The sequence below is a fragment of the Bombina bombina genome, chromosome 2 (assembly GCF_027579735.1).
Source record: "Bombina bombina isolate aBomBom1 chromosome 2, aBomBom1.pri, whole genome shotgun sequence".
In the NCBI taxonomy this organism is placed as follows: Eukaryota; Metazoa; Chordata; class Amphibia; order Anura; family Bombinatoridae; genus Bombina; species Bombina bombina.
In genome coordinates this window covers 662,204,897-662,216,635 of record NC_069500.1, presented here as the reverse complement: position 1 = coordinate 662,216,635, position 11,739 = coordinate 662,204,897, and the positions used below count along the sequence as shown (strand labels likewise).

The following is an 11,739-nucleotide window of genomic DNA, read 5'->3' as shown; positions in this document are numbered from 1 at the left end:
TATCATTCCCCCAACTCAATATACTACTGTTGTGTCAGCCCAGGTTCATAATGTGGAAGAGCAGGGACCTATTGATATTGAGTTAGCTCAGGAATCCCCCAGACCTCAAGCATGGCAGACCCAGCAGGCTAATTTACCTCTTGATAGTGTACAGGCCTCATTTTTAAGTGCTGTACCCCCTGCTGCTATGTCAGCAGTTTCTGACCTATTGAAAAACATAATATCCGCTATGGCTGCAGCCTCCCCAGGGCCCAGTGTCACACCAGCTGTTTTCCCTCCTGATCCTTCTAGTCAGGATCCGGATCCTGCTTTAACTACCCCCAGCAGGCATCGCCCTTTCACACCTCTCATTGAGGCACCACACGTGGCAACACGCGGTCCCCAGCCCGGCCGGAACATGGCCCCTCAGCCCTCAACACCCGGACTTGCCCCCGGTCGCACCATACCCGAGGCCCATGCCATCTCAGGGCCTATGCTGCTCCCCTCGGGGCCTAGCGATCTCCTTCGCCAGCCGCGTGGTCCGGGTCCGACTTCCGGTGTCAACGCCATGTTAGTGACGTCACCGGAAGCGGACATCGGCACTTCCGGCTTGGCAGATTCCCGCGCGGTCACAAGGACATCGGCTCCCGGGGCAACGCCACTTGCAGGTGAGCACCGAGAGCCGTCCTTGGCCGTTGGCGGGTTATCAGTGGGGGGTCGGAGGGGCATTAGCAGCGCAAGCAAACTGCGCAAGCGAACGGCACATTTGAATGTTAATCCTCAGGGGCATCAAAGGGGTCGCTCCATCATAAGAGGTAGTACCAGGCAGATAGCCAGTGATAGGGGTAGGGGGACACGCAGAGTTAACCCTTCCAGGGCAATGAGGCCATTACAGTTTATACAAATGGGAGATAACGCAAATGCCGTTCAGCAGGCCGCTCCCGATATTATTAACCCACACAGGGCTGATAGTGGTTTAGTGCAAGCGGCCGCTCAGCCGCATGATATTGTGTCTAATAATAGCCTGCATGTGAATCAAGGCAATGTTCAAAGTATGCATGTTAATCAAAACATTGAGCATCATTTACCATCTCATCATTTACCATCCCCCATTGGTGTGAATGCGGCTTTGAATGGTGTGAACGTACAAGCAGCTCCTCAGGGATATAATACACCCCTGGTTGGCATACATAATGCGAATGTGCAATCTTTAAGCCAGCTACAACATCCCATTACTTTAGGCATACAAGGAGTACAACCCCTTGATCAGGGTATCCACTCCCCCATGGCAGCCACGCAGGGCGCTCATGCACACTCATTAAACCATGCACAATCAATAAGCCAGGCATGCCATAACCCTATTGTAGACCAGCAGGGTGTGAATGCTCAGACATCTGCGAATGGACAGTCAGTGAGTCAGGGATTTCATACACCACTTCATATAGCTCATCCACCCCTTGCTACTGATAATCCAGACACATCCATTGGGCAAAGTGCTCGCCAAATTCTTTCTCTTTTGCAGGGGGCAATTGGATCACAAAGTGCAGCAAAAACACGGACCAACACTGCCACAGTCATGAGTGGGGCGGATGCAGGAGTACCAGGCAGCATTACAGCAGGAGCAGCAGCCACCACTTCCACTGCACAGCAAGGGTCTTCAGGACTCGCCCTCCAAAACCAGCCAGCAGGCCAGCCCGTTTCCAGCATGGGTCAGGGACCTCCTGCCATTAGTCACGGTGAGAATGCTTTATTTACACACAATGACCTTTCTTCCTCTGACTCATCCTCTTCTGACTCAGGGTCTGAGACTGACTCTTCCTTGGGTTTACAAGGGGCAGGTCAGAAGAAAATGTTTAGAATGATTAAGAAAATTTTAAAGAGGGGGGTCAAGCCAGATACTAAGCAGGATAGCGCCAGTAACCCCGCCCCGCAAAACCCATCTACAGAGGTGCCAGCTGAACCTCTCCCTACCAGGGCCATCTCCGAAAGGCGAGCAGCCCTTTACGGGGACGCAAGCCCAGGAAAAATATACTCATTGCATAGACACCTGCGCAAAAAGGTGGTCAGTAGAATCCACCGTGGAAAATATGTTAATATATTTGACCTTTCGGTGGAGGCGTATAGGCAGAGAGAGAAGAGCGCTGAGGGAACAGGGCCTAAAAAATTTAAACGCCCAGACACTTTTGATGAGTGGCTCCAGTGCTTCAGGGTTTTTTCCTCCTGTTATATCGAAAAGTACCCCTCCCAGAGTTTGCCTATCCTAAAATACACGGACACTATTCACTGGATTCAGCGTAATCACAGTGAAGGTGTGTGGAGGGAATATGATGCTGAGTTCAGGAGGAAAATGGCAGGAAATCCTTCCCTGACATTTGACTCTACTGATAACCAGTTGTGGCAGCGAATGGACCCAAAAGGGGGTGCACCCGCTGCTGCAACTTCAACTCAGCAATCAGCGCAGCAGTCCTTTCGCAATACCAGAAGCAGGAAACGGGGGGGAACCTGCTGGCCCTTCCAGGACAAAAAATGCGACAAGGGTAGTGCATGCACCTTCAGACATGTCTGCAGGTACTGCTCTGGTCCACACCCTGGCAGTGACTGCATCAAGCGAAGGGACCAGGCCAATAAGCCCCCTTCAGCAAACTTGGGCCAGAAAGGCGGAAACGCCAATTAATGTACATGCCATGGCACCATGGTTGTGGGCTTACCCAGACCAGGCGGCGGCACGTATGTTATGGGAGGGTTTTTCATTTGGTTTTCATATCCCCACATTTAGGCAAATCAAGGGTAAGAGATTTAATAGGAACCTTATTTCAGCATACCAACACCCCCAAGTAGTGAGGGATAAAATTAATAAAGAAGTGACTTTAGGGCGAATGGCGGGCCCCTTTGCTGCCCCACCTTTACCTGATTTGGTCATTTCCCCGTTGGGGGTGGTTCCCAAGAAAGAGCCAGGGAAGTTTCGCCTCATTCAGCACCTGTCGTACCCAAAAGGTAGCTCAGTCAATGATGCCATTGACCCCCAACTCAGCTCGGTGCGCTATCAATCCTTTGATAGCGCACTAGACCTGGTCAGGAGGGCGGGTCATGGTGCTCTATTGGCGAAACTAGACATTGAGTCGGCATTTAGGCTTCTTCCACTCCACCCCTCAGTTTTCCATCTAATGGGTTGTAAGTTTGCAGGTGTGTACTACGTGGATCGCTGCCTGCCCATGGGCTGCTCTTTGTCATGCGCCTTGTTTGAAGCGTTCAGTAGTTTCCTTCATTGGGTCGTAGCTTCAGAAGTGGGCAGCGATCCCATAGCACACTACCTGGACGATTTTCTCATTGTAGGGAGGGCAGGCTCCGATGATTGTTTATCCACAATGAACATCATGCGCAGCGTCATGAGACATTTCGGGGTGCCCCTAGCAGAGGACAAAACGCAAGGCCCCGCGTCCTGTTTAGTCTTCCTGGGAATCGGAATCGACACCCAGGCTCGGCTCTGTAGGTTGCCACCTGATAAAGTTCAGGGCATGCTTGAGGCGGTCAGAGCGGCAGTCTCTAATGCAGTTATTTCCCTGAAACAGTTACAATCCCTGTTAGGTTTGCTTAATTTCGCTTGCAGAGTTATCCCCATGGGTCGGGTTTTTAACCGTAGACTGGAAAGACAGCTTAGTGGTAGGTCAAACCCGAAATCAAAGATAACCCTAGGGAGTGAATTGCTGGCTGACCTGGTAGTCTGGGAACAGTTTCTCACGCGATTTAACGGGATTCGGGTCTGGCGTACCCCTCCCATGTCTAGCCAGTTACTGCACCTTTTCACTGACGCAGCTGGATCGCACGGTTACGGGGCCTATTTCCAGGGAGAGTGGAGCGCGGAGCCCTGGCCGGAGTCCTGGGCCCCGGCGGGCCTTACTCGAAACCTGACTCTCCTGGAGCTATTCCCCGTGGTCTTGGCGGTCGAGCTGTGGGGTGGGAAGTTGTCGAACGGGACTGTTGTGTTCTGGACAGACAACATCAGTGTGGTCTTTGCGATCAATAACTTGTCAGCCACCTCAGCAAAGGTCATTACCTTGCTGCGCCACCTGGTGTTGCGCTGTCTGGACCTTAACATCCAGTTCCAGGCCCGTCATGTCCCGGGCGTCGACAATGTTGTAGCTGACGCCCTGTCACGATTCGAATGGGCGACATTTCGCAAGTTAGCCCCCACAGCTGCAGCCGTGGGCTTACGCTGTCCTGATTTCCTTTGGCAGCTCGTCCTTCCTGGATAGCCTTACTGCCGTTGGTCCGCTCCTCCTTAGCACCATCCACTTGGCACGCCTATGCCCGCATGTGGTCTGAATGGGACAATTTCTGTGCGTCCAGGGGAGCCGACGCTGCTCAGGGGTCTAGGGACAACTTACATGATTGGCTGGTGAGTTTGCATGCCTCTGGGGCCCGTCAGGGGGCAATACAATCCAAATTGGCCGCCCTCTCATTTTTCTATAGGGCATTAGCCATTCCTGACCCAACCAATTCCTTTTTTATTAGGCAGGTGATCAAGGGTTGGGGCAGATCGCAGCAGCGGAAAATAGACACGCGCGAACCCATCACCCGCGACCGCCTGGAGAGTTTGCTCTTGGCGCTCGACGTGGTCTGTAGATCAGATTTTGAAGCCCTACTCTTCAAAACTGCGTTTAATCTGGCCTTTGCCGCCGCTCTTAGAGTTAGTGAGGTAGTAGCACCCTCCAAGCAGGCGTCTGGGGCAGGTATACAATTGCAACATGTTAGAGCTGCCCCTGATTCCTTACTTCTTTTTCTGCCGCGATCAAAGACAGATCAGGAAGGTAAGGGAACCTGGATCCCCGTTCACCCTCAGGTGAACAGCGCATGCTGCCCGGTTAACTGCGTTAATCTTTACCTGGCTCAAAGGCCGCCTGGCCCGGGGCAATTCCTGGTCCATGCGGACGGCAGATCCCTTTCCAAATTTCAGTTCGGTAGGGTCCTAAAATTGGCGGCAGTCCAGGCGGGGCTGGACGCTAGCAGACTGGCCCCGCACTCTTTTCGCATAGGGGCCGCGACTAACGCTGCGCAAGCGGGCTCCTCGTGCGAGGACATAAAACGTATTGGGCGTTGGCGGTCCAATTGTTTCAGAACCTATGTCCGTCCAATTGTTTAATGTTTAGATGTTAATTCAGGATACTAAAATGTTTGTCTCCACAGGCACTACCCCCGGGGTGAAGCGAATCTGGATTGTGGGCCACTCCTTTGTCCACTGGGCCTCCCTACGCTGTGCGTCCCTCCCATTTGGCCAATCCCTAGGTCTCCCTTCCAACAAGGCATCCGTTAGGTGGTTGGGTGATAGGGGGATGTGCTGGCCCCAATTAGCAGGAACCATATCTGGGGCCCTGGTACGCTGGGGGAAGCCTCACATTATTATTCTTCACCTAGGGGGTAACGATGTGGGGGCCATACCAGTTTTACAGTTGATTAAGGTTATGCAGGCAGACATTGGGTGGCTAAGAGTACGCATCCCGGGGGTCATGATAGGGTGGTCCCATATAATACCCCGTCTCCACTGGAGGCATATGTCGGCCCATACGGCGGCATACCGGGTTAGGAAGAAGATCAATGCGTCTGTAGCGAAAACCGTCACTGGGTCAGGTGGCTTCGTGGTACGGCACGAAGCCATTTCGGCTGATAGAACCGAGCTATATAGAAGGGATAAAGTTCACCTTTCTGATGTGGGGCTGGATTTATTCATAGGGGACATTCAGAGAGCTCTGTTACCCCTCCTGTAAATCGGGTTGTGCATTGGCGGCAAGGGTACCATTAAAATGCTTCCTTGTGGCGGGAGATCCTCGGTCCGGTTGCGCAGGAGAAGGTCGCTAGGGGTGAGTGATGGCCAGACTTCCGGGGAGGAGGGTAGGCCCTCACGTGCACGTGACGGTAACCCTCCTTCCTCCCTTTTGAGGGATGGTCACGTGATCTCTGCAACCCCTCAGCGTCATCTCCTTAGGGCAGAGACTCCTCTGCTGCTGTTCCCGTTGGGCCGGTGATCTCCTGCTGTTCTGGGTAGCTGATCTCTATGCCGCCATATATATTTTCAGTTCTATCAGTTCTATCTAGTTTGTTAGGTTAATAAAATTTTATGGCCTGTGACGGTCACAAAATTTTTCCCATAAAAAGTTTGTCTGTGGTTATTTCGCACTACATTCTCATGTACATAGTTATTTAATTAAGTTATGTTAAATCCTCTCCTCTGTGAAGAAGGATCCGGTAAGCATTTAATCCCTTAATGCAGTGTAGGGCTTAGTATAAGCCTGGAGCAGTCTAAGGGTTAAGGCTGTAGGAGAGTGGGTTAGAAGAGAGAGGGAAGGTGCTGGGTGCAACATTGTTGCAATTTAGGGTAGGCCCCTCCTTACCAGTAGATAAGCCAAGTTCTCCCTTGCAACTTCCTCTTCTTCTCCGGATCCTGGCTGAAGCAGTTTTTTCCCTCCCTCCCTTCCCCTTTTGTAATGTTTTAATGATGTTGTATTTTCGACGGCACCTTAATGGCAGGGCTATGGCTACTCACCCTAGGCCCAATAAGCCATTACTGTAGGATATGGATCTCCTCTCCCTGTTATGCGGTTTACACGGCTTGGTAACAGGGAATCCTTATCTAGGTGGAAGATCTTCTTTCACCCTGGCGGCGGGAGATCCTCGGTCCGGTTGCGCAGGAGAAGGTCGCTAGGGGTGAGTGATGGCCAGACTTCCGGGGAGGAGGGTAGGCCCTCACGTGCACGTGACGGTAACCCTCCTTCCTCCCTTTTGAGGGATGGTCACGTGATCTCTGCAACCCCTCAGCGTCATCTCCTTAGGGCAGAGACTCCTCTGCTGCTGTTCCCGTTGGGCCGGTGATCTCCTGCTGTTCTGGGTAGCTGATCTCTATGCCGCCATATATATTTTCAGTTCTATCAGTTCTATCTAGTTTGTTAGGTTAATAAAATTTTATGGCCTGTGACGGTCACAAAATTTTTCCCATAAAAAGTTTGTCTGTGGTTATTTCGCACTACATTCTCATGTACATAGTTATTTAATTAAGTTATGTTAAATCCTCTCCTCTGTGAAGAAGGATCCGGTAAGCATTTAATCCCTTATCCTGCTGACTGGTTGTTCTAAATGTATGCGTTTCTGAATGCAGTATGAGAAGTATCTAGGGCCATGAGTTTTTTTCTATGTTTAAAACTTTAGCAGAAAATAATCTTAAAATAAAGTGATCTAAAGAACTGAGTATTAAGATATGCAAATTAGATTTACAATATCTCACACTTTTTGCTTCCAAGGGGATTGTTGTGGTTAAACACAAAGCCAGGAAGCAAAAAGCGTGAGATTTTGTACATCTAATGTCCATATCTTACCATGAGTTCCCTGGTGCATTGGTAACAATGTATACAGAATACTTCTAGGGATAAGCAAGTGGGGATAATTGCCTAGATTTGCTAATTTTGTAAACAGTAATTATATGTCTCTTACTATTATGAAATGGAGGATTTTAATGTAATGCTTTTATACCCACTATAACTCAAATGAGTATTGAATGTTCTCTGTAAATAGCCTCAGAACAGAGTTTTATAGCACATCCCATAGAAGTCTATGAAGTGAGGGAGTAATCGCAGCCACGCTACCCGACCTCCAAATGTGAAGCTTTTACTTGTGCACAACCATTTTACATTCAGCTTGTAATATGAGCGCAATAATAATAGTGCTAATAGTTTAGCTCTCCTCTTGTAATCTCTGCTATTGTATATGTTGCATTCATAATTTCATATAATTTTGGATCTTTTAATAAGCAACATATTTGCACCTCCAGACACTTATTGCAATAATTAATTAACTTATATAACTTATATATATTCCATTTTTAATTTGTGTACAAGTTTCACAGTTTTCAAAGTATTTTGAGGGGCATATCTATCAAGTTCATATGGAGCTTGAAGCCCCGTGTTATAACCTGTCCACCTGCTCTGAGGAGGGGGACAGACATTGCCGCAATTCAATCTGATCGAATACGATCGGGTTGATTGACACCCCCCTGCTAGCAGCCAATTGGCCGTGAATCTGCACGGGGCGGCGTTGAACCAGCAGTTCACAAGAGCTGCTGGTGCAATGCTGAATGCGGAGAGCGTATTGTTCTCTGCATTCAGCGAGGTCTGTCGTACATGATCAGGTCCGACAGGCCTTTCATAAATAGGCCCCTGAATGTGTTTTTATGTGAAAACCCCCACTATGCCCTTTGCAAGCTAAAAAAAAATATTTGTGCATGAAAAAGCTAAAATAAAATCTGCTTAAACTAATATTGATAGTTAAAGATCACTGATAAAAAAAACAAAAAATGTCTATAACTTTATTGGTGGAGAGGTACAAACCTTTACACATAGGAAATCGAGTAAGGGAAACTAAAAAAAAGAATGGGGAAGATATAAAAGTGCTCTTTTTTAGATGTAACAAAGAAAAAAGGTTTCAATGTAACTTTAAAAGGGGATCTAAGGGAAAACACATGGAGAATGCAATGCAAGTTATTTTAACCACTTGCGCCAATCGGATGCAGATCTACATCATGTGTTACATAGCCCATCGTACCACCTAACATAGATCTACGTCCGACCTTCAGCAAGATCCAGAAGTCTCAGTTTTTAAGTGACAACTGAAACTTGATCTAAGAAATTAGCATATGAGCCTCCTAATTTTAGCTTTTAACTAAGAATACCAAGAGAACAAAGCAAAATATGTGATCAAAGTAAATTGGAAAGTTGTTTAAAATTACATTCCCTATTTGAATCATGAAAGTTTTTTTGGACTTGACTGTCCCTTTAACACCTTCACTGCCTGGAATTTCATAATTGTGGTGCTCAGTTGCAATTAGTGGACTTCTAATTGCCCAAAACTATTTTCAAAGCCATGTATGTCTGCTACTTCTGAATGGAGGTGACCGCAGAGAACCATTTACAACCATTTGTCTTATTACTTCAGTAGTTGTGTGTAAATAATTTCAATGAGAAACCCAAAGTTTGTTCTTTTGGTGGTGAAAACAGTGAAACAGTGAAACAGTGAAAATATAACAAAATGGGCCTAGATCCACATCTAGGGCTGTATACTAAATATATATATATATATATATATATATATATATATATATATGTACAGTATATATATATATATATATATATATATATATATATATGTATATATATATATAGTTTTGATAGGTAAATACAAAAACAAGGCTCTATTTCTGTTTAAATGGAGTGATATCAAAAATGCTAAAAAACATCTTTAATATTTTGGATGTTTTTCTTTGCAATGAAGGGCTTAAGATGTAAATAAATAGATTAATTTAAATATTTTATACTAGTTTAGAGAAACAGAGAAATATATACTCAAACACATATATAAATTCTTATCTTATTGTGGCATGTCTACAGAGCAATGAAAAAATGTATACAGAAAATAGTAATTTAAACACCCATGTAACCCCTTTTCCAGTCTAGGGGAAAACAAGGCTAAGCCTGCTCATTTCAGTGCAATAGCAATAGCAAAGAATAAGACAGATTTATGCAAATAAATTCATTTTTATGCAAATAAATTAATTTTTATTACATAAAACATTAAAACCCAGTGAATAATAAAAACACCCCCATGATACTGGGTGTCCCCAGTGCACACAAAAACCTGAGAGAACATATAACACATTTAGATTATGCATTAATAAATAAAAGTATAATGTTCCTGAGAGTTCTCATTACAGCAACCCTAAACTGAAACTCTAAGGCCCTCTAGAGGATAAGATTCACTTGGAATTCTACAGAACCAGAACAGAGATTGGAGCATTGTGAATGTAACTAAACATATATTACAAAGTAACTGGTTAAAAATTGTAACTTCAAAAGAAGAAGACACCTTTTGCAAATTATGAAGCTGCTGATATTTTTGTTTACTATTTTAAGACAACTGAATATTATGGGACAAGATATTTTAACAGTTCTGTATCATTTGCTGCATAAATATTTAAATTTTTATTTGCATGACTAACCGATTTTTAATAATTTTCAGTGTATTATCTCAACAAAATAGAAAACCATAGTCATAATATACAGAAAATGAACCTAAGCAAATTTCATGAATGTGTTTATTACAAGATCATATATATATATATTTTATTAATTCATCATTTATTCATTACATGTAGCAGGTTTATATTCAGCCCTATATTGGTTATTTAAATTCACTAAGAATTGAAAGACCATCCCAGAGAAACATATTTGACACATCACTCAGCATTCTTCCTAGGATATCTAGATGTTGTTTCATTCTTGTTGATTGCACTTATTATTTAATCCTTAGCATATTAATGGATGCAGATTAGATGTGATCACATTTAGCCATTTCCATTGTTTATCAGAATTACTTTTTCGTTATCTTTTTGATGAAAAATTGGCCCAATACTATTCCAGTTTTTTTTAAATCGCAACCCAAAAATTTGACAACACATTTACGGGCTGTTTTCACTTATTTTGTTAAAAGGTCCAGCATCACCTGACAACACTTTTCAGATCATGACTGAGTACCCCAAAACGTTTTTTTTTTTTTTTTTAATAATTTTTATTGAAGTCATAAAAAGATACAGAATATGGGGTAAGCTCTGAATCATTTGTACATCAATGTATACGTAGTATAGTTAGTTACATAATATAATCACATATCTCAAGCATTACTATACAATGTGGGCTGTCTCACATTGAGAAAGACTTCGGTTTTATTATAGAGTATCATATATGTAAAATAAACAGTAATGGTCCTCTCCCAGCTGTGTAAGAAGAAAATTAGGGTATCTATTCAAATAAGGTTAGGGCTAGGGAGGAGGTGGCTCTATAGATTTATGGGGTAGGGGGATACAGCGGGCAAGAGCCGCTCAAAGTAGAGTAGGGGGTGGTGGAGGGCGGAGCCAGTTAGTATGTCAAATTTGTAAGCAGGAGTTACTCAGGGTATAGGAATTTATATGCATAGTTGAAGGGCTTTCAATAAGGTAAATAAGGGAAGTTCTTAAGACAGTTATATGGAAGGGGGGGATATTAGTATGTATGGAATATACAGGATCTCTGGGTGAGCTCCTCTCCTGGGGAAATGTCAGCTATAGACAATGCGGGGAAAAGGAGAAGGGATATGACCCGCAGGCAACCAGTACCGGCGGGAAAGGGAGGAGAGGGACCCAGCAGTAACAGGGTGTGAGCAGCGTAGGCAAAACCCATGGTAGATATACTTTCTAACAAGCAAGTCATACTATAATATATTCATGAAAACAGCACCAAGTTATATACTTAAGAAACCCAACTGAAGATCATGGAGAGTCTATCACTTTCCACTATAATCCCCTGTAAGATAAGGATGCAACCATGTACAATCATTGAAAACAAACACTTATATCCTCATGATTAATAGCTCCACAAATTGCCACAGCTAGGGGTAGGGATATTTAGCATATGTAATACTAACACATTGTAGTAACATTGGCAATTCGTAGGACTATAGGCAAATATGTCCTAGCAAAATAAAATCATGTATCAGAGTTTACTATCGTAATATCAAGTATAGTGGCATGCAAACATAGTGAATGTATGCTGATAGTAGGACTTTACAAGCAAGGCCCCCTCTACTATGTAATAGTGTATTGGACGGGGAGTCTAAGTACTGAAATGAGTCTGTGCTAATTGCAAGAGCCTGTAAAGCTGTGTTAGGAGCTTAACTGTTCTTGTATGG

General features: G+C 44.8%; 1 protein-coding gene across 3 annotated transcripts; it reads left to right on the top strand.

The window, feature by feature from the left end:
• The first annotated feature begins 476 nt into the window (after positions 1–476).
• On the top strand, positions 477–6,972 carry LOC128649369 (uncharacterized). 3 transcript variants are annotated; one of them, XM_053702602.1, is made up of 3 exons: positions 477–1,715; positions 4,215–4,375; positions 5,164–6,972. In XM_053702602.1, exons 1-3 carry the CDS (start codon positions 548–550, stop codon positions 5,179–5,181), a joined length of 1,347 nt encoding a protein of 448 aa, XP_053558577.1. In that variant the 5' UTR covers positions 477–547; the 3' UTR covers positions 5,182–6,972. The 3 variants fall into 3 exon arrangements, with proteins under 3 accessions (XP_053558577.1, XP_053558575.1, XP_053558576.1); XM_053702600.1 differs by having other exon boundaries at positions 4,215–6,972; XM_053702601.1 differs by lacking the exon at positions 4,215–4,375 and having other exon boundaries at positions 480–1,715.
• The last annotated feature ends 4,767 nt before the right edge of the window (positions 6,973–11,739 follow it).